Raw genomic sequence first — 27,633 nt, 5'->3', positions numbered from 1 at the left:
TCTGCAGATTAATACTACTATTGACTGGAAGTTTGGTTTGTAAACAAAGTATTTGATTTTTAAACCTGAAAATGAGCAAAATACACTTACTAAATTAAGAAAAAGCTAATCCCAAGTTTTGAGAAGCTGGATCTATGAAAAATTTGGCATTTTACATGAAAAAGATTTAGCAGGCACAGATGAGTTTGAATTTCAGTTAACCCCTCAGTTGGTTATTCAATTGTTAACTAATTTTAATAAAACATTTTATTTAAAGGCACCTTTCAGGTCACTGTACATAAAAAGTATGGTTAGCAACTAAGCTTCATACGTTTATAGTGTTCAATAATTTATATGCAAAACTCCAATCTTTAAAGTAACTAAAGCTGTGAGACAGACTAACAAGTACAATATTTCCCTTTTAGCTCCAACAGAGTAGAACTGTACAATGGCATGGAAAAAAGAAAAAGAAGCACCTCAAATTTGTGCTAAGTCATTGACCACCTCTGATTACCACCATTACAAACTGTTTACTAGCAGATATAAAAATTAAATACCTAATATAAAATATTTTTAGACATAAATCGTTTCATTCAAAAATAATCTATGACGACTGAATGAACTAGACTGGATTATGTTCTCACATTCTTTGTATTTTTATTTACAGTTGTCTCATCTGTTTGCAGTGTTAATCTGTTTAACTGATGCCTATTGATTTACTGATGTACAATTAAGAGTAATTGTAAAGTTTTTTTTCCTCCAAGACAGAACCAGTTTGAATTTTGTTAAATCAAACTTGTTGACTTTAGCTCACAGTTAGATAACAAAACTTGTTTCCACAGGTTTGCTGATCAGATGAACATTTAGCTGAAATAAACCTCTGTTTCCTCTGTGATTATGGCTTTAAACCTTTGAACGTGCTGTATAAGTTCTGAGCTGGGAACTGTTATCGTCACAGTTTTTTTTACCATAACTCTCAAATCATCAGAATTAAACCTCACACTGTTTGTAGAAAAGTTTTATTCACATATTTTGGTGTTTGATCTTCAGAAAGCTGAAGACCAGCTGAACGCACCATTGACCTCTGGAGCTTTAAGGTTTTTGTCTCTTAGGAAAATCAACAGCGTTCAGAAAACATTCACAGAACGTCACTACAACTTGTCTAACTTCAGCACAGTGTGGACAGACGTGGGTTGGTTTGAAATTGGATAGTGGCGAGTTGCGTTCAGGAATGTCAGTAAGTTCAAAATACATCGAAATGACACATCCAGATGTTTCTGCTGCTTTAACGTTGGGCACTAAAACAGGTAACGTAACATCTGGACCACAGCTGGGTTCATGTTTCAGCTCAAATCTGTCTCCGTCCTGCTCTTCATTTAATAATTGAACTCAGAATATGCGCACCAATGTTCAAGTTTAAAACCTGACAGGTTTGCAAGCCCCTCTGGACAAATTCAAGGTTGTAACAGGACCAGATTTACCTGCTGCACCCTCCCAATTCATTTACAACAATATGGCACCACATGAACTCAGTTTGTATGATTTCAAAACGTGACACCCTCTTCAAGATCAGACCTAAAACTCTGAGGTAAAGATTAACCTCAAACTTCAGTCTCCTAATACATAATCAGAAGTTGAATATTATCTGTTCACAATCTCTATTAAAAAAAAAAAAGAAAAAAAAGAAAAAGAAAAAAGAAACAGAAAAGAACCAACTTTTCAAGACTGCAATGTCGTGAAGTGGTTTCCATAACATTTTTGTAATTGAATATGTCATATTACATATAAAGACTACAGCCTAAAAACTACAGGGAGCATAAGAGTAATATGCACAAAGTTTAAATTGAAATCCAATTAACTTTGAAAATCTAATTAACAAACTTGGGCCACAAGTGAGTCTTTATCTTTGCTTTTTATTTGATTAAGTAGGAATTTTGCCCGTAAAACTGAAAATCTTGCATATCATTCTTTACTGTCTTGTTTAGCTATTTCAAGTTTCCTATGATACAAAAAAGTCTGGGGTGTCAAAGAAAGAAAGGAGGTTTAGCTGAATATCTCAAACCATTAAAATAAAACAAAAATATTTTCCAATTCATTTTTTGTTGATTGATTTGGCTGTAAAATAAGGTGAAAGTTGCTTCTGCTGGAAAGACCAAGATCAATATGAAATGTGCTGAGCTGGACAATGATGAGCAGGAGTGGAAAATATCAGTTATTTGTAGTGAAAACATGAAAAACTGCAGCGTGGTCCTTTAAATCCTGTACAGAAACAAACAGATGAAAAGTTTCTCTGCTGACAAACAACAATAAAAAAACTCACAGGTTAGAAAGAGGCCTCTACTCTACGCTGAGTTTATACGTTTCAGTACATTTGTGTTCTACGCCGACAGGTCACTGTTCTCAAAGCGTTCCTGGTCGTACACCTCAGCCACCACCTTACGTCCTCCAAACCAGCGGTGGTTGAGTGCCTGGATGGCTCGGTTCATCTCGGCCGCTTCTGAAAACTCTACAAAGATCTTAACAATGACGTCAGCATCGTCCTCCTCGCCCTGACGCTCCTGGTAGATGATGACACGCTTTACCTGGCCAAACTTCCCACACTCCTCAGTGACCTCACCCTCCAGGTCATCGTCAATGTCGTCAGGACCGACCATGTTCCTCAGGACCATGACAGTCGACTGTCGGACAAGAGTCATTGTTAGAACAATCATTTAGTTCAGTCCTTGACTGCTGTCACTGATCAGCAATAACATTAAAACCACCTGGTGGTAAGTTTTCTAATGAAAATAATGTCATTAACGGTCAACTACCTGTCAGCACACAAAGTGGCTAAAATCAGCTCCACCTTTACCCACAGTGACTGAGCTTTGTGTTACACTGTCCTTGGGAAAAACACTAAACCCCAAGTCGCTATTAATGGGTGAATGAGAAGCAGTATACTTTGGGTACCCATAAAGTAGAAGAACAAACTGTGTCTGGTGTTCCCTTCACCATAGAGTAGATCCAAGCTCTTCAGCATAATGGTCACACGATGGTGGAACGAGTGCCCAAACTCTGCTCACTCAGCAGCCTCACTGCCACTAATTCAAAAAAACTGCTGAAGACAGAACTCTTCCACAACTTCCTTTGCACTTAAATGTGTTTGTCCTTGATTATTTGCTGCTTTGTACCTAACTTCTAAGTCACTTAGCACAAAAATGTCTGAATAATGACTAAGTGTAAGAGTGCTCCATTGGTGTTCGGGGTTTTCTCAGTATACTTGCTTTGCAGGTCTACTTCAGTTCTTTGTATACAAACTACATTTTCCTTTCTGTTGTCATAAATTTATTGAATTGCTTATTCTGTTCATATTTCTAACTACTTTAACGACCATACTAAAATCTGTATGCCCCTTTGGTCGCGATTGAAAGTGCCTTGTTGCAGAAAGAGAAGAAGAACCCTCCTCTTGTTAGTGCCTTGCTTGTGTGCAGGGTTTGCAGCCATACCTCCTGCTTGCGGAGCAGTTTCCTCATCACCATGTGCCTGGCACTGCTGCCGCTGATGCTCATGTGCTCCTGCTCACTGAGTGGCTCCATGGCTCCATCCTGCTGCACCTCTTGTTGCCGTTCCTCCTCCTCTTTCCGCTTCACCTCAGAACCAAAAGAGGCCATTAACGCTGGGGGCGTCGCCAGTACTGGGTTCACCAGACCAACCTGAGGCAGGCCGTGACGAACTGGGGTCACCCCTGAAACAGATAAAAAGCGACACGGGACAACAGTCAGACAGATGGCTGCAGTCTGGCCACAGGTCACCACCCCAGGGTGCTGTAGATTAAAGAATCTTCACCAGACTGGGGACAACCTCGGCCTCTTGTTCCAACCATAAAATACACTGGGTGCACTGGTTTAACAAGCCTGTACAGCATTTCTCAGGAGATGGGTGGAGGTACAACTAAAATGCCTGAGCTTGTGCTTCTGTTTCTATCAGCAAGAAAAGCAGGGATCAACTTCACCCACTTATGGTACGTCTCTTCCCAACAATTAGCTGTAAACAAGTGCACCCACAGACCTTTAACTCTCAGCTGCCCAATGTTCTTCCTCTAGTGACCATGGTGAATTTAAACTAATACTTACGATTAGTGCAGAAATAATCTCAGGAAACAGGAGCTGTCACAAGTTTTGGACTTTATGCTAAGAGGATCAGAGGAGGATGAACAAACCCCACTAGCTGAAGTCATATGTGAACCCCCTCCCACCCCTGTACCCCGACTGCTCATGAATGTGTGCAGGTGAGCTGTACATGACTGAAACTCCACAAATCACAGAGGATTTGAGACTCACTGGCCAATAGGAATGTGGGGCTATGTTTAAAGGGAGGGGCTAGAAACAGTCCTCTTCACTGGTTGGTCAGTGTGCAGCAAAAGGGAGGGGTTAAGAGGTCACTGTTGGTGCAAATGTTGGGGGTCGAGGGGGAGGGAGAAGAGGAAAAACAGAGAGAGAGAAGAAAAGACAATAAGAGAGAAAAAAACTATTAGTGGAGATGCTTCTGATGAAGCAACATCAACAACAACTGGGACAAACTGCTTCCTGTCTTGGTCGAACTCTTTCCCTTCACAGCAGCTTAACACCTGCTCAGGCCTTAAAGATTTGACTCTTGAGATTGTTTTTTTCCTGGTCAAATCAAGATATTTTGTTCACAGAACTACGTGTGAAGTTCATGAACATATTATTGCTTTTCTGACAGTGTTTCATCATCTTTATACAAGTACACTATTAGTAATCTTGTCCGTAGTACTATGTCTTAGAAGGCTTTATGTTCTAAATCATTACAGTGCATATTCACATTAGAATTTTTCAATAACCAGACTTTTGTTCTCACAGGGTGCACCCCTCCAGTTTACCCAAATTATTACGTTCATGCAGCTAAAAGAGATCTCCATCTTGTTCTCATACATTAAAAATTTTGCATTCACATGTTATGTTCATAGAAATATTAATCTGGTTCTCATGAAGCTTTATCATGTTTTTTCAGGGTCTTACCTTCATACCACACGTTATCTTGTTCGCACAAGATCTCATCTCATCTTATGTTTAAACTATTGTTCTACCCTGTTTTATCGTTTTTCTCTCTTCTTGGTACAAAGTAAATTAGACATCTTGCTGGCATGACTTCTCTTACTATCTGGTTCAAACATTTATCTAGCATTGACGAGTTATTTCCTTCAAGTTATTTTTACGTAGAGCTGTGCAATATGACATATCTTGTTGCAATAGAATACCCTCTATTGTTTATTATGCCCTACCATTTATTTTGTGCTCACTCTTTCTGACAGTTACTTTTTTTGTCATTTGAATAAACCTTTGCTTTTGTTCACATGATGTGGATGCAGGCAGTGTAGCAACACCAAAACATAAACAATGAAGGTAACAAGAGTTGTATTTAACAGTGAACCAAAAGGTATTTGGGCAATTCCACAGATGTAGTAGGTTATAATTGGCATGGCATCGTGCAATATATGCAAAGGAACAAAAGTAGTTTGTTCTGAATCATTTGATGTACTTCTTCCCACTCAATGAAGCTGCACTGAAAACATCCTGAGGAAATGCTGTAGTGCAGAACTTGTACCCATCTACAAAAATGCAATCTAAGCTTTCACTACTTGTTTAACTTAATATTAGCAGCAAAGCTATAGCTGTTAGGATAGTAGGCTACTAGTGTTTATACATTTTTGCTACCTATTGCATTGTGCTTCATTTTACTATGAAGTAAGGTAAGCAGTGGGGTCACACCTTCCTATCACTAGCTTGTGGCGGTCTAATCGTTTTAGTCATAAAATGTGAGCTCTTCCCCTCATTGTCAAGCAGAATTTTTCAAGCATTGGATTGTCAAACTAGTAACAGGAAAAGTGAGCTGGGTTTAGACCATCGTGAGGTGATTTGTTTTCCCTACTGGTGATGCGTTGCTGCAGTACTACACTGCAGTACTTTCAATAAGGGCATCATACTGGCACTGTTTGCAATTTCCTGATTTTCTGCATAAATTGGTCATGAAATGTGATCTGATTTTCTCCTAAGTCACAAATATCAAACACCACAATATTTCTAAGCTGAAAAAAAACAAAGAGTCATGAAACTTTTGTTTATGGAATACACAGATTAACATCCATTGATAACACTATTTTAATAACTAGTTATAAAACTTTTGGCAGCAAAAAGCTCAAACAAGCACTTCCTGTATCATTGGTTTAGACCTACACAAAGATCAAGATAAGTTTTGGATCATTCTTCCTCACAGAACTGCTTTAACCGTTATTTAGTATTGATATTATCTTCTCATGTTGGTACGAGGTTCTGTTTTTATGCCATACATAGTACTATGTGTTCTTCCCAAACAATTCTACCTTTGTTTCATCCGTCTACAAGACATTTTATTAGTAGTGTATGCATGCTGCAAAGTTGTTCTTGTAGAGTAATGGCTTCTTCAATAGTGTCCTGCCATAGATATCATGTCGGTTCAAGGTTCTGCATATTGTTGAATCATGAACAGAGAAGTTAACCAGTTCTAATGAATCCTTCAAGTCTCAAGCTGTTACTCCATTCAGAATCCTAGTGTTGCCATTAATATTTCCACCATCACATTGGACGTTTATTGGGTGTGTAGACAGAATAGACATGAAAGATCTGTTCATGTTTTACCAGCTTAGAAATGTTGTTTGTTGATATTTGTCACTTGGTTAAAATCAGATTGCATTTTATGACCAATTATGCTGAAAACCAGGAAACTAAATCTCCCTGTATCAACCCTCCTCAAGTTTTAATAAAACAACTTTGACCATTCCATGTGTTCTCTTACATGACAAACACTTTACTAAAGACTAGATGACCAAGTACCAAAAAACAGTGAATTAATTTTTACCGGACATTCTTCTTCTTACTTGGGGAAGAAAAAAAGGTATAATGATTTGCTAGAAGAAAAGCTCAGTACTAAGCAAAGACCAAACAAAAGAAAAAAATAAAATCATACATCATACATCAATAATACATCTTGCCTGTATAATCTATATAAACTTTTATCCCTAACAATCACGTACACTACCACATCGCACAAGTAGAAAATAAAATTTTCTCAAAACATTCAGCAGAGTGGTGTTTGTGCAAGTGTGGAGAGAGACCAGGTTACATTATATAGGTCTGTCAAGACACTGGGTGGGGCCAGACTGATGCGAGCTGAACCTGTCATAATAAAATGCTATGATTGGCTGCACACTGACACTTCAGGCAGGAGATCTGTAGTGTAATTGAACAGCATGATGTCCTTGTTAAAAGGTGGTGTTGATGAGGCTATAGGTGTTCCTACCTGTGATGACACCTGGAGCCTGGGCAGCCATGACGGCCTGAGGAAGTCCTCCCAATTGCTGAGAAAGGAGCGCCGGTCCAGCCAGAGCTCCAAGCACCGACGCCCCCACTGCATCCTGAACGCACCTCAGAACAAAATGCCTTACTCCAGAAAGTATATCAAATACTCCAGAGGTGTATATACTACAACAATAAAAAAAAAAACTACATTAGATACTGTGGAAAAGATTTATGACTCACCTGAGCAGTGAGTTTAGCGGAAGCAGCAGCAGCAGCCACTGCAGCAGCAGTAGGGAGTCCTCCTGGGGTCGTCGGTGTAAGGAGGGGCATGGGTGGAGTCACAGCCTTACCTACACGGAGGTACTGCCCCCCGAGGTCAAATAGGTTCATAGAAGCCACAGCATCCTGAGCAGACTGAGCCTTGTCATACTCTGGAGACCAAAATGACGAAACAAAGACTTTGTTAAGTCTTCACACATTGATGACTGGTGCACATAAAGTTAAAGTAAAGGTTAAATATTATTATCATCATCAACAATGATTTAATATAAAATTTTATATATATATATATGTATTGTTTTTATCATGTCACAGTTATTATCAGGGTCAGGAAGCAGCTGTCTGCGTCCGCTCTGATTCTGGATCACTTCTCCAATATCAGTCCTTTGGTTACAAATGTTTATCAGCTGTGCTTACCAATGAAGCCGTAGCTTTTGTGCCGCCCTGTGGTCGGCTCCCGAGCCAACACGCAAGACTTGATCTTCCCAAAGGCCTCAAAGACGCTCTTGATATCATCATCAGAGAGATCAGGGTGTACAGATGCCACGTAGATTCTGTTGAAGGCTCGAGCTTCCTCTGCGAGTTGGTCGATGATTGGCTGAGCCTGGCCTATGTTACTGGGCCTCCCAACCTGCAAGGTGAGGGGAAGGTAAAAATAATTCTCTGTATGTCAGCAATGGCTTAAACTTCACGTATTTGTACTGGTGTAGACTCACCTTAATGTTTCTGCCTCCTAAGACAACAGAGTTCATCTGTTCCAGAGCGAGCTGAGCTGCCTCGGGCATCTCATACTCTACAAAGGCAAAGCCCTGCAAACACAAACTTTTGATTTAATGTTTATTAAAGAAACAAGAACTGACTGATTTTTTTTTTACTAAAGCCTGGCTTGTTCTTGACCTGCTGATTGAGAGTCTGACTTAGATCTTTAGGTTTCTACTCATGCTTTCTTAACAGCATTCTTCCTCCTTAGAAATGTTTTTGTACGGCTCAAAAGAGGGAAATAGTTGCTCGTGAATTATTGTTGTTCTAGTATTTTACATTTAGTCATTTAGCAGACGCTTTTATCCAACACGACTTACAAGAAAATATTTTTGTTTTCCTTATGAATCATGAGAACATATCTCTGCTGTGTTCTGTGATTCCCAGGTTATAAATGTTTCCTCACTGTTTGCAGCATACAATCAAAAATCTGAAACCGAACAGGTAGAACTGAGACTGTCTGAGAGCTGGTGGTGCGGGACCTTGTGTTTCATGGTGACAGAGTCCCAGGACATGTCGATGCTTTTGATTGGTCCAAACGGAGCAAAGGCCTGCCTGATGGTGTCCTCCCCCAGCTCATAGTAGATGGAACCAACGTAGACTCGACACATAATGGCTAGAGCTCTCTGACGCTGAGCAGCCACCTGGAAACAGATCAGTTTTAATGCTATTTAGTCCTTCATTCTGTCCTGAACGCCCCACGCCGAGACAGATTCAGTGAATACTGATGTAACTTTACATCAGACCCTTTCATTGATTCCAGGTGGCTAAACTGACCTGAGCAATTCGATTCATCCTGAACACAAACTGACTTCAAAGCAGACTCGTTATCAGAAAACTTGAACTTACCGATTGTAGAGGAGACAGAGCGTCTCCCAAGCCCATTGTCAGAGATGCCATCTGAGACAAGGAGAGAAAAGGTCACCATGGTGGAGTGAAATGTGTTTCATTTCTAATGCTTCAAGTTAAGACTGAATCTCTGCTGCACACTTTCCTCAACACTTGGACTAATTTTTCTGGACATCCCATGAAATGTGTATTAAAGGTTTCCAGGTTTTCTAGGATCTGCAGCAAAAGTGAGGTGCTAGCGGCACAGTTTGTGTTTTTTACCTGGAGGCTGGTGAACTGCTGCTGCTGAGCAAGAGTCTGTTTGACCAGAACACTTTTGATGCTCTGCTCCATTGCGTACTTCTTGGCCTGCAGACAAGAAAACAGCCAATCACACCTCAGTACCATGTCTAATAGAGTGACAACTCAGGACTGTGCGTTACCTTCTGCAGCGCCTCCTGCTGGTTGGGGGTGAGCGGCGGCAGGCCCAGCTTGGTGGTGGTGCTCTGTCCATTCTCCATGATGAGAGACGGCCCTCCCTTTTAACACAACATGTGAACAAAACAAAGACACCCTCAGTCGGAAGGCGCACCGTGATCCAGAACTAAAGTCGGTGACAAAATGGGTTTTCTGTCATTTCTACCACACTGAGGACAGAGGAAATAGTACTCTGCTTCACTCTTGAAAAGACAGCTGCAAGAGGAGGCAATAATAGTGATACATAGACAATATTTCATATACCGTTATGTGATGGACGTGGCACATGAATGTAAAATGTGGAGGAATAATGGTAGTTGCTGATCCAGCAAAGACAACAAAAACATCTTAATTATAACTAATTTACAACCAGTTTCTGTTTGAATCTTAAAAAGCTGCTAAAACTCTTAAGATTTTACTAAAGAAAAATAACTGCATTTCCACAGTGGATCACGGTGGAAATACTGAGCGGATACTAGTTGTTAGTGTTTGAGGAGCTGGCTTACAGTTCAGACCTTCATTCGGTCTTTCCCTCGAACCCACCGCAGATTACCTTTACAGAGTCTGCAAGCACGTTTAAAGAAGACCGGTTCTAAGCTGAAGTGAAAAACGGTTATTTTATGAATGAAGTCTGGTTCGGCATTAACGGCTTAATAATAGTTATTTTATCACTGTTCGAATAGTTCAAATTTTCCCGCTGTGGAAAAGTGGATAAGCCTGTCTAAGACCGGAGTTGAACCGTCGGACCGTCAGCTGTGGTTCACTACTCAGTGACATCAGTCGGTTAGCTTAGCATGAGCTAACAGAACCCTCCAGAACTTCTCTGCTGTTAGCCTAGGTTAAATCCAGCAACTCTGCAGTATTAACTCATCACATCATAACTGATAACGTTAATATGTGCTCGATGAATCAGTCTAATTGATTTCTGTCTTTGTGCGATTGTGGTTTCACACTGATTCGGTTTCATTTGACACAACAGAAACCACTCCGGTCCCTCTTGTTAGCATTAGCTTAGCTTGTCTCTCTCAGAGCCAGAACAAAATGAACCAGTTTTCATACCGCAGAAACTGCCGCCGCCATACAGCTCAGCTGCGGCTCTTTCAGCTACTTTCTCCTTCGCCTTGGAGTGAAATAACGTTTTAATGTAGTAATGTTTCCGATGTCTCAGCTGCGGGAACAGTGGCAAGCTGCCACACGTCACTTCCTCAGTGTCCAGGATTTTCATACTTAAATGTTTTTTTAATGTCCTTTCAAAGTAAAATACGCATACTCTTCACTAACCAAAGCAGGTGTTAATCCTCAAACTGTGAATAATTTTTTTTTACCATCTATGATATACAATTATTATTATTATAAATAATGTTTGCTTTTACAAATAATTATGATATAAGGATAAATTTAAAGTCATTTCAAAGTTATTTTCAATTGTTCTGAAATAGATTTCATTACAAATGTACCCTATTTACCTGATAGTAGGATGTGTATATATATTGTGAAGTACCACTAAAAAAGTTTTTAAAAATTGCAAGTTAAAATAAGAATAAATATTTGAAATAATATACAAAAAAATGGCCCACTGGTGCAGGTAAATGGTGTGCCCCTACAGGGTTAGGGTTGCGTCAGGAAGGGCATCCGGCGAAAAAAACTGTGCCAAATCAACATGTGGACAATCATCTGCTGTGGTGACCCTGAACTCATGGGATAAACCGAAAGGACAAAAAAATAATAATTATTATTTAACAGCACTTTGTGGACTGGATTTCAGTTCTGTAAGCATCACTGGATTTGTGCTGTTTTTACAAATGCTTTCTTTAGTTTTAGAGATTTTGATTTATTCTCATTTTCCCACTAAAATCATTCCTTGCTCATTATTGGCATTACTGACTTTTTTCTGACTTTGTAAAACATTTCATTCATCAAACAAAAACACATTATAAATACTGTATTTCACATCATATTACATGTTTACAGTGACAGCAGCTGCAGGTTCACATGAGGCAGAACTGATCAATAACTAATCAATTCCTGATCAGGAAAATGCAGCTCTGTACATTCATTTCATTGAAAGAGAATGTGATCAGCATTTTCAGGATCGATCGTACTGATCATTTTGCAGAACTTCACTGATGTAGGTTATTCCAGTGAGACCTCTGTGTTGGAAGAGAAATTGATAACTTCAGAGTTTAGAGCCACTGACTTTTTTTCTAGTTACATAATCAAGTCCCTCCAAGACTTCACAACTATCATTCTTTTCCTCTGCTGAAACCATGAAGAACCAGCTGCTACAGAGTCTGAGGCTATAACACACACACTTAAACTTTTAGAAGAGAAATGTGTTCTACTTAAATATACCTCTTTGCAGAGAATATTACAGAACATATTGGCGAAGTTATTTAAGGTTCTTTCAGTCTGAACAGGTTCTTAGTTATGATGATAGGAGAGAACTTAAAAGTTTGTGTTTGGTAGGGATGACCCAGAATCCTGCTAGATGTGTTGTTGCAGATTGGAAAACATTATATACATATTAGGAAGCTTATCTGTTTGTTATAAATTATCTACAACATTGCTAAGAAACAAAAAGTGTAACCGCTCTCATCAGTTAAGTCAAAACAGAGTTTCTGAAAACCACATAGGGACAAAATAGATACTATACAGAAATGTTCTGTGCAAGCTTTGAGCAAAAGGTTTAACATCCAAAGATCTGTGGGGTTCTCAGTGACTGGAACTTTAGGGCAAATGTTTTATCAAATGCATTGACTTCATTATTCCAGAACCTTGAAGTGAAATGTCTGGAAGAGCAAAAGTTTAGAGGTGTTATCAAAGAACAGTTCTTTGGCGAGAAATGTTCCAGGATTCAATGCCAGGGTTCTTAAGGGGTTCTTTCAGTCACAAGAAATGTTCAGAACAATGTTTAGAACTAAAGCTGACTAGGATGAAAGAATATTTTGTAAACTTGTGTGTTCTGTGAATAACCTATAATTTAGAACTAAAAAGATTTAACAGCAGAAAATTCAGATTTCACAAAATAGATAAGTTCAAGAATGTATGACATGATTCTAAACATCTAGTTTGTGTGGATTATTCTTGCAACATTTTTTTACTGTAGATAACAGCTCTGTATTCCACATGACAACAGTTCTTATGATAAAGCTAGATCAAGAGTCGAGTTATCACTGTGGAGAGTTCTAGTGTGTGTGGTTTATAGAACTTATGTGTGACAGAGTCCACATTTGGACCAAATAGTTGGAGGAAGGTTATTCCTGGGCTGTGTGTTACAATTTAAAACTGGCTGCTGGCTCATGTTCATAAACACGTTTTTTTGAAAGAGGTCCATTCACCTCCACAGGAATTAATTAACTGTGAGGACCCAGACTGCAGCCTGCTCAGGTCACGTAGTACTTGCATGGTGGTGCCACATCATGACATCTGGATCTATTCAGCTGAAAAACGTTTGACCGCTATAACTAAATGGTTTTCATAACAGTGTTGAATCTTTTTGGGTTTTAATTGCTGCGGTTGAGATACAAGAAAAAAAATGGGAACTTAAAGCCATAGTTCAAAGAACTACCAGTTTCCTCAAGTCCAAAAGTGCCCTAAGAATTGTGTGTTGGGATGAGGGTTTAGTACTCTAAAACATAAAATAATGAAATCTTCTATTAAAAGTTAATGTTTATTATTTGGAAGTAAGACAGTTATAGAGCTCTGGTTATTATAGAATTTCATATAAACAAGGTTCTAGACTCGTGAATGGTTTGGGTCATAGTTTGGGTTGGTGGTAAACACAGTTACCCCAAAGACTGTTCAGATAACTTAGAAGGTTCTGTGAACAGAACAGAGCTTTTAGACAAGAGTGATGAGTTTGTGTTTGTGATGGTAGAAGACCCCAGACGTTCATCATGTCCTAGAAAGGCATTCCACTGGAGATCTGGCGTGCCACCTGCTCATCCTGGCCTTCCTCTTTGTCCTTCCTCTCTTGGTTCCAGTCCTTGAGACCCTCTGGCAATGAGGTGTCCTCATCTTCCCCTCCGGTTCCCTCCACAAACTCTTCGTACGTTGACTTCTCTGCAAACGGACGTTTTCCTAGTAGCTCCACCATGTCGCCCTTATCCAGAACTTCCTTCTCCAGCAGTCGCAGCGCCACCTGGAGAATGCCACCAGAACATACCAAAAGCAGGTTTTTTTTCTACTCATGACCTAGAACACTGATATGTAGTGATGGTTTTACATTTTTGACAAAAAAAAATGTTCAATAACTCAGTGTGTGTTGTTTATCGTTTGCAGTTCCACTGGTTGCTAAAATATGATATAGCATGTTGTTGTTTAACAATAATCAAGCCAAAAAACCCCCAAAACAAACGTGTTTGATTCAATCGTTTGTAGATCCAATTTCAGCAGCACCAAGTCATGTTTTTACACAATCATGGAATTAAAAAAGGAAGAACCAACTTTTGCATGACTGTATGGACCCTGACACATTTCTTTGTTTCTTTATCTAGAACCTGTTATATATGGAACACATAAAGGTTCCTTAAGATGACTTAGATGTTACCTTCTCAACCTCAGCCTTCTTCTCACTGAGCAGTTGGTGGGTCCTCTGGTAGGCCTCGCTGATGAGGGTTCGGACCTCGGTGTCAATGAGACGAGCCGTGGCTTCACTGTACGGTTTTTCCAGAACCATCTCACCCTGCCGGGGCAGGTCAAAGGAAACCTGCCCCACCTTGGCATTCATCCCAAACTGAACGATCTGCAACAGAACAGAGAGGTCGGACTAACATTAGGAAGGTTGTGTAACAAACGTTTCTAATCTGAAATTAGGAACATAGGGAACTATGTTGACATAGGACCAGTTCATATGTCCTCTTCTTTTTAAGCTGTTCCCTTTCAGGGTTCAACACAGCGAATGATGTGTCTCCATCTAACCCTATCCTCTTCATCCTCTTCTTTCACACCAACTAACTTCATGTCGTCTCTCACTACATCCATAAATCTTCTTTGGTCTTCCCCTAGACCTCCTGCCTGGCAGCTCCAACTTCAGCATCCTTCTACTGATATAATCACGGTCTCTCTTCCGAACATGTCCAAACCACCTCAATCTGGCCTCTCTGACTTTATCTCCAAAACATCTAACATGAGCTGTCCCTCTAATGTATTAATTCCTGATCCTGTCCATCTTTGTATCTCCCTAAGAGAACCTCAACATCTTAAGCTCTGCTACCTCCAGCTCCCCCTCCTCTCTTTTCTTCAGTGCCACTGTCTCTAAGCCGAACAACATTGCTGGTCTCACCACCGTCTTGAACATCTTTCCTTTCATTCTTGCTGATACTCTTATCACACAACACACCTGACACTTTTCTCCACCCGTTCCAACCTACTTCCACTCGCCTCTTCACCTCTTTTCCACACTCTCTGTCACTCTGAAGCGTTGGCCCTAAGTACTTAAATTCCTGCACCTTCTTCACCTCTGCTCCCTGTAACCTCACCATTCCACCTGGGTCCCTACACGCGTATTCTGTCTTACTGTAGCTAATCTTCATTCCTCTGCTTTCCAGAGCAGACCTCCACTTCTGCAAACATCATAGTCCATGGAAATTTCTGTCTAACCTCATTTGGCAGCCTGTCCATCACCAGTGGAAACAAGAAGGGGCTCAGAGCTGATCCTTGATGTAGACCCACTTCCACCTTGAACTCCTCTGTCATACCTACAGAACACCTCACCACGGTCTTACAGCTCTCATACATGTCCTGCATCACTCTAACATACTTCTCTGCCACTCCAGACGTCCTCATACACACACAGCTCCTCTCTCAGCACCCCTCGGGCATCCTCTCACTCTCCAAGATCTTGTTAAACAAACTAGTCAGAAGGACTAATCTACTGCCACCTCTCCTAGACATTTCCATACCTCCACAGGTATGTCATCAGGACCAACTGCCTTTTCACTCTTCATCTTCTTCAACACCCTCCTCACTTCACTCTTATTAATCTTTGCTACTTCCTCCTCGGCACCAGTCACCTCTTAAACTACTTTAATGGCTTTTTTTTTCCAGCATTAGGTTCCAACTCTGGTTACCAATCCCTTAGGACAAGATCTGCAGATTAGGAAGTTTCTGTAATTGGTGCAGCTCTTAAAATATCTTCTGTGGATCCCATTGTGAAACTGCTAAGGACAGCTGCCATTCAAAGAACTACTATGTGAGGTTTAGTGTCATGCCTCAGGAAATGATGACACTGGCTAAGAGGAAGCAGAGATTGAACCACCAACCCTGTGGTTTGTGGACAACTGTGCTAACAACTAATCTACATCTGCCTCAATTTGACCATAATATAATATTTTAAAATATTTTTTCCAGTCTGCTTCTGCAGGCATTTGACATACAACAAAACATGACATTATGTTTCAAACAATAGAACAAACCCCCATCCTCTATGAACTCTGACCTGTGCGTAGGCACTCTGTGTGACCTTCCGGAGGTCATCCTGAGCACCGGTGGTGATGCGTCCAAAGAAGATCTCTTCAGAGACTCGTCCTCCCAGAGTCATACACATGCGGTCCAGCAGCTGCTCTTTCGTGTACAGGTATTGCTCCTTGGGCAGGTACTGGGCATAACCTAGACCCTTTCCCCTGGGGATGATAGACACCTGCACAGACAACAACAATTACTGGCCAAATTATTTTTAGACAAATATCCCTAATAAACCAACTTTTGAGAAGACTACTACAATAAAAGCTTATAACACTGATAGGTCCAGATGGAAACTGAATAATTATAGTAATAATCTAAATAACTACTGAATGATTCACTAAAACCAAAGTCACACTAAGTTGTATTGACAGAGACACTGTAAAAGCACTGTTTCCTCAGCTGAATGCTCACCTTCAGCAAAGGGTCAGCGTGCTCCAGGAACCATCCAGCAACAGCATGACCAGCTTCATGGTATGCCACTGTCTTCTTCTCCTCGGGCTGCAGGACCTGAGTCTTTTTCTCCAGACCTCAAACCAGGACAACATCATGCACTATATTTTTGTGAAGGTTTAAACTGGTTCTGAGTCTTGTACAGTGTGAATCAATGAAGCAAAAAGTATAGTCGAGTTGACAAACGTTACACTCTGGGCTTGACCACTAACTTTTCTGCTCACCAGTCACTGTGGCTAGTGGTTTTTGTAAGTTACTAGCCACTCAACATTTTTCATGACACAACTTTGAGGTTTAAAGTACCTCAAAGTTGTGTCATTGGCTAGAGATTATTGGGTTAGATAATCCTCAGAACAAAAGAGACAAATGATGATATACATCATTCAGCTCCGCAAAAACAAAATCAAGATGAGTAAATAATGTTAAAGTCATCAATGTATATCATACAATAAGTTGATAACAGAATTACTGTGACGGGTCTACTTGTGGGTTTTGTTACACCTTTTATGTGCCACCACTTGCAGTTTGTATGAGCCAGCAGGAACACACACCTCAAACACACTGCTTCCTTATGTGACTTCATGGGAAAATAATAAAAAATAAAAATAAAAATCAGCCAAGATATTAGGAATTGTGGACCTCTCATGTCTGGTTCAACCTTAGGTACAATTTCCAGAAGGTGCCTCTGACTTTGGGTCTCTCGCATTCAAACATGTATTCTGTCGTATGGAAGTCATGATTCATACATTTGATTTGGCATGTTTTAAGTCAGATGGCTTTTCTTACACAATTACCTGGATTTATATAGACTTGGGACTGGCATAAGAAAACACTGGATTGTGCCCCTTTGTGGTATGCACACAGGGACAAGATCTTAATTTTTGAAGACGTGTCTTGTCGTCGGAGGAAAGTAAAATTGAACCGTTTGGGCATAATGACCACATTTATAGGAAAAAGGGGGAAGCTTGCAAGCCTGAGAAGAGCATCCCAACTGTGAGGTATGGGGGTGACAGCATCACATTGTGGGGGTTTCTTGCTGCAGGAGGGACTGGTGTACTTCACATAATAGATGGCATCATGAGGACAGAACATTATGTAGAAATATTGAAGTAACTTCTCCAGATCAGCCAGGAAGTTAAAACCTAAAGACAAAAAAAAGGTACTTCCAAATGGACAATGATACATTGGACATTGCCAAATTAGTTACAAAGTGCCTTAAGGACAACAAAGTCAATGTTTTGAAGTGGCCATCTCAAAGCCCTGATCTCAATACTATCAAAAAAAATGTGTAAGAGAGCGGAAAAGGTGTGCGTGAGCAAGGCAGGCAACAATCCTGACTTAGTTATACCGGTTCTGTCAGGAGGAATAGGTCAAATTTCCAGCAATCTATTGAGAGAAGCTTTAAGAGAAACATTTGACCCAAATCATACAGTTTAAAGGCAATGGTATCAAATACTAAAAAAAAAGTAAAAAAAAAAAAAGTTACCTTTTGACTTTAAAAAAGTAATTAAGAGTTCTCATTATTTTTGCATTTAGCAAAAATAAATAATTTTGGCGACCTTAACTAGCATAAAACATGAAAAGTTTAGTTTGACTTAAATGTCAAACAATAAAGGGGGAAAAAAGATTGTGTGTCTTTTTATACAGTATGTAAACCCCTGGTTTGAACTGTATCTCCTCTGGTTCACATCTCTACTATGTTCTCCACGGGGATGTCTTGCTTACAGTGTCAGTAGCACTGCAAACTTAGTGCATGTAGTACTCATGGGAGCTGTAGTGTCATAGTGTCTCAGAACACCAATTTGAAAAATTTGTAGAGACTACAATTTTAAAAATATGCATAAGTGGGTCTGTTACATGTTACTACTTAAATCCACACACATTTGATGGGTTGGGAAGCCCTGGTTACAACCACAACCTCAGATTTGGCACAAAATCAATCTCACCTCCAATGACCCTCTCAATGGCCTGCTCAAAGTGTTTCTGGTTGATGGCATCTGAAAGGTGACGTGCAGCGATCAGAGCCGCCTCATTACAGACGTTAGCAATGTCAGCACCTGACAGACAGAAAGCCAGGAGAATAAAACCAGAATAACTGACAGTTGTTGAATGAAAATAAAAAAAAAGGAAATTAAAAATGTTTACCTGAGAACCCAGGTGTGAGGGCAGCCATCTTCTTGGCCAGAGAGTCCTTGTCCATGCCAGGCTCAAGTTTCAGAGGACGAAGGTGAACTTTAAAGATCGATGCTCTTCCTTTAATGTCAGGAGGACCTGAGACACCAGAACAAAGACTGATGAACAACATGTTCATTTACCTGTGGTTTCAGGTATTTTTACATTTTCATCTCATCATCAGCAACTGAGATGAGACGGAGACAAGACATGTCCACACTCAGAGTTCCTTCCATTTCAAACCTTAGTTGTACTTTACGAATATAAACATCAGGAAACAGAATAGATTTACATTTAGTCTATGGCAGACACCAAGTGCTAAGTGCTATGGGAAACAAGGTTTTTATTAATGAGACACAAGTGCAAGGACAAAGAGGAACATAGTTCTTTGCCTTTCAGATTAGTTGTTTAAGTGCACAGTAAATGGCTACTCAAATGGCCACTTATATAGCACTTTTATCCCAAGAGATTTACAATGTTGCTTCTAATTCACCCATTCACACACACATCAATGGCGGTGGATGCCATGCAAGGTGGTCACCTGACCCACCAGGAGCAACCTGAGGTTCAGTATCTTGACCAAGGACATTTTTGACACTCAGCCAGGACCTGGGATCAAACCACTGACCCTGTGGTCCGTGGATGACGGCCTTACCAACTGAGCTACATAGGAAGTTGCGTAAGTGGGTTTTTTTGGAGCAGTGGAACCACTGAGCTGAGATGCACTGCTTAGTTTGCTCAAAGGACCACCATGAGCTCAGTGGGAGGGAGGGACTGTAGACCTGGAAAAGGGAGTTCAGTTAGGAAGGAGCTGTTGAGAAGACCACTCTTTAGTTGAGAGTCAGAGATTTGAACCTGATGTGGGCAGCTACAGGAAGTCAGTGTAGAGAGCTGAAGAGTGGGGTGACGTGTACTTTTTGGATAGTAAAAAATGAGATGTCTCCTACATTTTAGATTGTCTGGAGGGGTTTGATTATGCTGCTGGTAGTCTGTTAGGAAGGCATTGCATTAATTGAAGTGAGATATTAGGAGCTGGGTTGCATATTCAGAGAGATAGAACTGGATCATTCTTTTGTAGATGTCAGTTCTGCTGTTTGAGAGGTTGAAATGTGGTTGGTAAAGCTCAGTTGTTTGTCGATCAGCTCTAGATTACAGAAAGATTTACGGTCTTCAGGGATCGTCCCCCCTAAGCTAATGTTGTGTTGTAATGAAGATCCGGAGGACTAAAACATCTGTCTTGGGGAGACGGAGTCAGGTATGCCTCGCTCTCATTCAAGCAAAGAAGTCAGAGAAATGAACAGAAATGCATGATGGGACAATGGAGCCATCTGGTGGAAAGGACAAGAAGAGCAGTGTGTTGTATGCATAGCAATGATAGGAAAAACCATGTCAGTGTAAGAAACCAGGGATGTAGTATAAATCGAACAAGAGACAGCCAAGTACTGAGCCCTGTGGCACACTGTTGAGGAGGCAATGAAAGTTCAAAACTTGCCACTTTCAAGATACCTTGAAGGTTCCTCTAGACAAGTAAAACCTGAACCAAGCCGAAGCTGTACCGCAGATGCTCAACTAAAAGAGTGCGGAACAATGGATCTGGTGGTTCACTGTGTCAAAGGCTGCAGATAGATCAAGTAGGATTAAGACAGCTTAAGATTTATCAGTTTTGCATGCCGTGGGAATTCCATGACCATAAGGAGTGACATTTCTGTAGAACGAGCACTCCTGAACCAAGGAGGTTGTTCTGAAGGAAGGAAACTTAAGAGACTTATGTTCTTAAAAGAGACTTAATAGAAGACTGTCCAAGGAAATTGAAATTCAAGTAGACAGATCAATTTTTTTTATTTTTGTTTTTCCAAGGGACTTGTTAAATAGTTCTGAGGCCTTTTATTTAAGAAACTCAGTTCAAAGCTTTTTAAGATGTTTTAGAATGAGCAGAAACTGTTCATTATCTTAAAACTAAATGAAATCAACATTGTCTTGTCGATGCAACATCATTTTTACAACTTAAATGATAGTAAGGCATTAAGATAGTTTTGGGGAAAACATTTTATAAAACTGAATAATTATTTTCTTATTTGAGGAAAACCTTATTTTTTTAGGGTGATGGTAGAATATATCAGGTTCTCACTGAGAAAACAACTTTTAAAAATGTTTTTATCTAGAACAAATATTTGACATGTTCTCAAACTTTGTTTTACTAAGGAGTAATTGAGAAAATATTTGTTAACTTTCTCTATTAACTAACCAGTTTTCTGATGACTTAATATAATTTTAAATTTAACAATGTGATAATTATCTCCTGAATTCAAGGTAAAGAGAAATAACTGAAGCCCTGCTGATCCTGATATGGGAACAAAAACATGAACTGTCGAAGAAATTCTCCACATTTCTTACCGATGTAAATCTGTCTGTCGAACCGTCCAGCCCTCATTAGAGCCGGATCCAGGATGTCTGGTCTGTTGGTTCCAGCCAGAACCACGACGTTGGTTGCTGTGTTGAAGCCTAAACAAACAGAGCAGAGTGAGACCTTTTCACTTAATCAGCAACTGAAAAAGTTTCAAACCAGAAACCTCCACCTCAAAGTAAAAGACCTTGATAGGTACATCGACACCCACCATCCATCTCTACCAGCAACTGGTTCAGCGTGTTCTCCTGCTCACTCTGTCCTCCAAAGTTCCCTCGTCCTCGCTTTCGTCCGACAGCATCAATCTCGTCGATAAAGAGGATGCAGGGAGCATTTTTTCTTGCCATGACAAAAAGGTCCCTCACCTGCACCGAAAGGGACAACACAACATTATTTTTGTGACAGAGAGGTCCAGATGATAGCAGAACTCAAAGTTCACAATAGTTTCAGGTGTTCTAACATCCACATTGCTGATCTTGTTTCACATAAACTGAGATTGGTTTAACTCACATCATATGAATAAAAAGACATAGCCAAGAATTCAGGTGAGATTAAAAACGCTAAGAATTAGTTGTCACAAATTAAGAGAAACAAAGGTAAAAGCAGTAGCATAGAAAATTACTCACCCTGGCAGGGCCGACTCCAACAAACATCTCTAGGAACTCTGAGCCATTGACAGTGATGAACGGTACATTGGCCTCACCGGCAGTCGCTTTGGCAAGAAGAGTTTTTCCTGTTCCTGGTGGACCCGTCAGGATGGCTCCCTGTTCACAGATAAACTCCCATTAGTAGAGAACACACTCGGTTGATCTCAGATTGCTTACTGTCATCTTTTCATTGCGTCTTTGTCATTTTATCCCTGCTCTCACCTCTGGTATGTTTGTGTTTTTGATCCATGTAATTGGTAAATGGGCTGCGGTTATATAGCGCTTTTCTACCTATTGGTACCCAAAGCGGTTTACACTGCTTCATTCACCCATTTGCCCTCACAATCACACACACACAGAGATGGGGGAGGCCTTGAGTTTTTCTGACCCTTAAAGTCATATATTCCCATCTTCTGAGCTTGTGCAAATGTTTGCCGGTTTGTTTGGCATAAAGAGTACACTATTACTCAAGTAAAAGTAAAATTTTATAAAGATAAAAATATTATGAACCCATGTCATCTTCAGAACAGTAACAATGGCAGAACAAAATAATAATTCACCCACTAAATACTTAATAAATTAATGGGATAACAAGAAAAAATTAGGTCCATATAAATTTTTGAGCACAACTTCTGCCCGGTCTGAATTAAAACGTAGCATTAACCGTGCCAGAATCTACTCCTGACCTCCTGCCCCACCGTTAGCTTGAAGATTCTTAAACCTGCCTTCCCACTAGCGGTCTAGGTCTTACCTAAAGAACCAATGGTCGTGCCATGTTCAGAGGGTCTTCCTCCCCCAACTCACCTTAGGGATCTTGGCTCCCAGGTCCTGGTACTGTTTGGGATTTTTCAAGAAGTTGACAAACTCCATTATCTCTAGTTTGGCCTCTTCGCAGCCCGCCACATCTTTAAATTTCACGTCAATCTCGTCTTTCAGAATCTTTGCTGTCGTCTCGCTGACACTAAACAGCCCCCCCATCCCTCGGCCAGGACGCCCTGCCCCTGCCGGACCCCGTCGTAGCATGAACAGCAGGAAGCCAATGATGAGCACGGTGGGAAGCATGCTCAGTAGGAAAGTGCTACAGAGAACAGCAAAACAGTTAGAACTCTGAGATCTTACAGACCTGTATCTGTATATGACAGATCCTTACCCATCGCTCTCGGTGGAATAAACCACTGGCAGTCGGTTTTCTCCCTCGATGCCAAGCTCATACTGAGCAGTCTCCAGATTCCTCTCGAACGTGTCCACACTGCCAATGTTGAACCACACATACTGCTGCCAGACACAAAGACACATGCAAAGAAAGATGTAAAACCCCTGCTTCACTCTGTGTTTGTTTACAGAGAGAAACATTAAAATCCTGTTGGTACATGAAAAGATTTACTGTAAAAAGATTTTTAACTTTGTTTGTCTTCAGCTACGTTCAGACTTTACAATAACACCTGAACTAACAAATGAGTGTTTAGAGAATCGCAGCGTGCAACAACAGAGGTGGCATCAGGGACGCCTCATGACGGCCCAACACAAACACATAAGAGATTCTTGCTCACCCCGTCCATTGGAGTCTTTCCTGGAGAGAAAACCACTTTGACGTAACGCTTGTTGACAACTTCTAGCCGGTCGACCTGGTGAGAAAAATTAATCTCCCAAATTGATCAGTAATTACATGAGCGGAAAAAAGATGGGAAGTCTATGTACACAATCCTATGTTTGTGAAGTTTAGTGTCAAAATATATATATTTTTACACCTTAGTCAGTGATTAACTTTTATTCTCAACTAAAATGACTAAAACTGAAGCAAACAGATATAATGTTTATGGCAGATATTGCATGTGTGCCATGTCGCTCTACCGCGGTTGATGTGTGAACAAACTCAACATTAACGTAAAAAAAGTCAAAAAGCCGTAAATGTTAGATTGATGAAGATGGCAACATTACGTATCCCATGTCTGATAAAGGGCTTCACTGTGAAAAAGTCTGTGCTAGTGTTTTGTGCCTTGTGTTGTCTCAGCTCTCCAGAAGAAACGTCATCTCTGATTGTTACCCAATTCTAAGAGCTTTATCAGATTTTCAAAAAAACAGAAGTTTAAAAAACTCAGCAGAGGCTCAAGTTTTACAGGAGCTATACTCACCACGCCTTTGGACAAATAGTTGTTAACAAAGTCCTTCCAGGTGACCTCTCGTCCTCCATCCCTGAAGAAGAAATAATAAGTGACGATGGTCCAGAATGCTGCCCCGCTCAGGAAGTACATTCGAAACTCTTTATCATCCCAGGGAATGTCCCCCTGAAATAAAAACCATCTGAGGTCAGAACCACACACCTGTCAGACCAGGTGAGCATTTGTCAGACTCCTCCAGTGACACTGACCTTCTGTAGTCGGCTGTACCAGTGCGAGTCCTCCTTACGACCTCCTCTTTTCCCTCCACCACCCCCTGCTGCTCCCCCACCTCCTCCTGATCTCGCAGAGGTTCTCTGACCATTAGCAGCTTTAGCTTCTGGGAAATAAACAAAACCACATGACCAAGAAAAAAAAAAAATCAGATGAAACTGGACTTAAAATTAAAAAATTAAAAAAGCATTAAAGAATAGCAGGACCAAGAAAACATAATCAGAACCAAAACTGCTCAGATAAAATCTCAAGGATTACATTTTAATTTGTTTATGCTGTAAAACAATTTGGTGACATCTGAACACACAAATGTTGAAATCAGAACAAAACAGTGTCACAACTAATGTCAGATTTTAAGGAGTTCATTTTCTGCATATTTTCAGGGTCATATTTTTTCTGGGGCTCTATTGAATAAAACACTGATTTTTCCTATTAAAAGGCCTTTATGCCGTACTTGCTCTTCCTTTGTCTCTTTAAGGCTCCTCCTCAGGACAGAATCAACACAGACAAGACATTCAGTTTTTGAGACGTCTTCTACATACATTTAGCCCGTGTTTTGCAACTCTGCTGTTAAAACATGGACTCACACCAACTACAATTACAAAAAGGGAAAGATAGCCTCTTTAACCAAATCAGCTGCATTACAAGTGTTACAAATGTTAAACTGCAACTGTTAAACAATCACACTGTACAATTAGTCGTGTAGCCACAAAAATACACATTATTCATAACATTATCTTCACTGATATTTCGCAGCCAGTACCCAACCAACATTTCCACACATTCTGAACAGTAAGAAATGTGTAGAATAATGTTCCAATAGTGTGAATCCCTGATGACGACAACAACAACAAAAACTCCAGGTGTTTCTACCTTGAGCTGCAGTTTCCGGTTCCGTGTTTTTTGGAGTTTTCTGAGCATCTGGAAAATATTTCTCAAAACCTAGAGAGAGAGAGAAGAAACTAATTGTTTACCCGTTACCCTGAACCAGGTCGTTACCTAAACCACAGCCCTGTTTGTCAAATGTGGTTCAACTAAACCACAATAATAAACTTATTATTGTTTTTTCAACCCAAGACCATCCTGCTAATTCTTATCAGTTCAAGTTAAATTACATAATCTATAACAACTACAGTCATATGTAATATACAACTACTAAAATTTACTAAAGTCTGGTTTTATGTTGTGTTTTAAATATGGTGTTTTTAAAAGAATGACATTTGCAATCAATTACCTAGTGGATTGGTCCCTCTCAATCAAATTTTATTTCTGATTTAGGACCCCTCGTAGCCTATCGGCTGATCACTTTGTGCTGGACGTTTAGGGTACCATGCTACGGAACAGTTAGAGGGTTGTCACAAGTGTGAGTACACTCTCACTATTTAATCTGCTTCTGCTATTTATCGGTCCCCATTAAACTAACTTTCTGTGCAATTTATACTTTTTTGGCAAACATATTTGATATAATATACTTGAAATTGAAATCACTGTAGTGTCTTGTTGCAGTGTGCAAATCAAGTTGTCACTCTGTTTCATGCTGTGTGAGTTGTTTTTAAATGACAAATCAACGCTGTGCTGCTGGTGTAAAGGGTTGTAAAATATATAAATATGTAAAAGAATGAAACACTGATTTAGAAAAAGAAGACTTACAGTTGGGTGCAAAAATTTGCATCCCCTTACTCTGAAATATCCAAGAGAAGATTTTTACCCCATCAACATGTGTAATGTATAGTATATGTAATTTAGAGTCACCATTTATTTACTTCTGATAATGGTTATCATGTCTGGTTGAAGTTTATCTTACTGTACAATGAAATGTCGCATTATACACATAAAGAACCGGGTCCTGCACACACTGTTACACTGTTATGAAACCGTGACACTGTTTCATACCTTTCGGTGGTTTGGAGTTCAGCCTCCTGCTCGCGCCCAGCAGCTCACTGAGCATGCTCCGCCCACTATGTATCTGTTCTACCGTTGCTGACGAACACCTGGTCAACTGAGCAACACAGACAACATGGCTGCCATCAGACCACAAGAAAAACACTGGGCAAATACAGAGAAACACAAAGTACGCTGGAAAATCTGGGAAAAACGCCCCCTAACAAAGGGGGTAAGGACCATTTCATACTTCATTTCCCCAGTTCCTAACGGACGGGACCGAGTCCATACGAACCACCGCGTGTTCCCAAAGCTGTTTAAGCGACTGCGCATGTGCTAACAATTAAACCGTGACTGTGGTAAGCTGCTGCTCGGTCAAATACAGCCCAAATGGGCCTGATCAGCAGCAGGGGACATAAGATACGGATGAAAACATTAGTGAGGATAAATGCGACGTTGTGTCCTTCCATAGGTGAGAGTGCAGCTGATCACCGTCACGTTACGTGAATGGGACAGAGTCCTCAGATATGTACCCTTACCGATCTTTGCAGGTGTGGGTTTGCAAAACTGGACTCGAGTAGGAAAACCACCAGATCGAATTAGTTCTGCTGATTTTGATAAATGGCTCAAACTTATCCGGTGTGTTTGTTACTAGGTCGAATACTAATAAAGCTTACCTAATTTCAGTTTCTGTACCTGGATCACAGCAAGTTTCATTTTATTGCTTCATGTTAGGGATTGAGTACTTTTCATTGTGGTATCATAAATAAATAAATAGTCGCTTATATAGCGCTTTTATCCAAAGCGCTTTACAATGTTGCTTCCCATTCACACACACACACCGATGGCGGTGGCTGCCATGCAAGGTGCTCACCTGACCCACCGGGAGCAACTTGGGGTTCAGTGTCTTGCCCAAGGACACTTGCAGCCAGGAGTGGGGATTGAACCACTGACCCTGTGGTCCATGGTCGACTGCCTTCCCAACTGAGCTACAGCAGTACTTCTACTCGACTGAGTGATTAGTAACGTTACTTCTGATTTTTACAAAGGTTATTGGTCAATGACAGGAGCCTTCCACCTGCCACACAGGTGAATTTGCCTGCCGAAACACTGTGAGGTAACACCTGAAGGTGACCCGGGGATGGCGCTCACCCTGCGGGTCAATGCCGGCCTGTCAGCCGAGCAGCGATTGCTCCCTCTTGCTTTGGTCGCAGGGCCCGCTAGCATGTTAGCATGTTTCCTACCTACCAGCCAAACCGGAGCGTTGCAGGGCAGCAGCAGACGAGACACCTTCCTACAGGCGGCTGACAGCCGCAGGTAGCGGTGAGCCATCATCCGGTGGTTCACACCGACACAAACCAAGAGAAAAACAGCAGCAACAGATTTTTAGACACAACTCAAGTTCAATGTTTGTGTTCCGTAATCACGCCGCTCCGCCATCTTGGCTGAAGACACTTCTTTGTGGATGTTTATCAGCTTGTCAAAAAGACAGCGCCGCCTGCTGCCACTCCACACGTGTGTGTACTTCCTGCGTCACTTTAGCAGAATTTGCTTCGCTCACGGGGGGG

At 40.7% G+C, this 27,633-nt stretch overlaps 2 protein-coding genes across 6 annotated transcripts; both read right to left on the bottom strand.

Annotated features, from left to right (window-relative positions):
• Positions 1 to 982: 982 nt before the first annotated feature.
• On the bottom strand, positions 983 to 10,882 carry puf60a (poly-U binding splicing factor a). Of its 3 annotated transcripts, none has more exons than XM_067528972.1 (11): positions 10,716 to 10,882; positions 9,623 to 9,718; positions 9,462 to 9,548; positions 9,201 to 9,251; positions 8,834 to 8,995; positions 8,309 to 8,401; positions 8,010 to 8,223; positions 7,554 to 7,744; positions 7,315 to 7,429; positions 3,465 to 3,703; positions 983 to 2,657 (listed from the first exon to the last, which is right to left on the bottom strand). In XM_067528972.1, exons 1-11 carry the CDS (start codon positions 10,734 to 10,736, stop codon positions 2,358 to 2,360), a joined length of 1,569 nt encoding a protein of 522 aa, XP_067385073.1. In that variant the 5' UTR covers positions 10,737 to 10,882; the 3' UTR covers positions 983 to 2,357. The 3 variants fall into 3 exon arrangements, with proteins under 3 accessions (XP_067385073.1, XP_067385074.1, XP_067385075.1); XM_067528973.1 differs by having other exon boundaries at positions 9,623 to 9,783; positions 10,716 to 10,879; XM_067528974.1 differs by lacking the exon at positions 8,834 to 8,995.
• A 701-nt stretch (positions 10,883 to 11,583) lies between these two features.
• On the bottom strand, positions 11,584 to 27,539 carry afg3l2 (AFG3-like AAA ATPase 2). 3 transcript variants are annotated; one of them, XM_067474299.1, is made up of 17 exons: positions 27,314 to 27,537; positions 26,078 to 26,183; positions 25,058 to 25,126; positions 24,163 to 24,290; positions 23,927 to 24,079; positions 23,345 to 23,419; positions 22,945 to 23,069; positions 22,599 to 22,872; positions 21,774 to 21,911; positions 21,359 to 21,512; positions 21,138 to 21,245; positions 18,717 to 18,842; positions 18,518 to 18,628; positions 16,533 to 16,648; positions 16,096 to 16,296; positions 14,206 to 14,400; positions 11,584 to 13,797 (listed from the first exon to the last, which is right to left on the bottom strand). In XM_067474299.1, the coding sequence occupies exons 1-17, from the start codon at positions 27,398 to 27,400 to the stop codon at positions 13,558 to 13,560; spliced, it is 2,406 nt and encodes an 801-aa protein (XP_067330400.1). In that variant the 5' UTR covers positions 27,401 to 27,537; the 3' UTR covers positions 11,584 to 13,557. The 3 variants fall into 3 exon arrangements, with proteins under 3 accessions (XP_067330400.1, XP_067330401.1, XP_067330402.1); XM_067474300.1 differs by having other exon boundaries at positions 22,945 to 23,066; XM_067474301.1 differs by lacking the exons at positions 11,584 to 13,797; positions 14,206 to 14,400; positions 16,096 to 16,296; positions 16,533 to 16,648 and adding an exon at positions 16,686 to 17,713 and having other exon boundaries at positions 27,314 to 27,539.
• Between the last annotated feature and the right edge of the window lie 94 nt (positions 27,540 to 27,633).

Source organism: Channa argus, chromosome 14 (genome assembly GCF_033026475.1).
Source record: "Channa argus isolate prfri chromosome 14, Channa argus male v1.0, whole genome shotgun sequence".
In the NCBI taxonomy this organism is placed as follows: Eukaryota; Metazoa; Chordata; class Actinopteri; order Anabantiformes; family Channidae; genus Channa; species Channa argus.
Note: the sequence above shows the minus strand (reverse complement) of the source record. Positions and strands in the feature narration are given on the sequence as shown.

Excerpts from the sequence above, each read along its gene's own strand:
- afg3l2 (XM_067474299.1), bottom strand. The coding sequence starts at position 27,400 with ATGATGGCTCACCGCTACCTGCGGCTGTCAGCCGCCTGTAGGAAGGTG. Across the intron at positions 26,184-27,313 it reads GCAACGCTCCGGTTTGGCTG|TTGACCAGGTGTTCGTCAGC; the intron begins GTAGGTAGGAAA and ends TGTGTTGCTCAG. Across the intron at positions 23,070-23,344 it reads GAAAGACTCCAATGGACGGG|CAGTATGTGTGGTTCAACAT; the intron begins GTGAGCAAGAAT and ends TGTGTCTGGCAG.
- puf60a (XM_067528972.1), bottom strand. The coding sequence starts at position 10,736 with ATGGCGGCGGCAGTTTCTGCG. Across the intron at positions 8,402-8,833 it reads CTGTCACCATGAAACACAAG|GGCTTTGCCTTTGTAGAGTA; the intron begins GTCCCGCACCAC and ends TTGTGTTTGCAG. Across the intron at positions 7,430-7,553 it reads CCGCTAAACTCACTGCTCAG|GATGCAGTGGGGGCGTCGGT; the intron begins GTGAGTCATAAA and ends AGGTGCGTTCAG.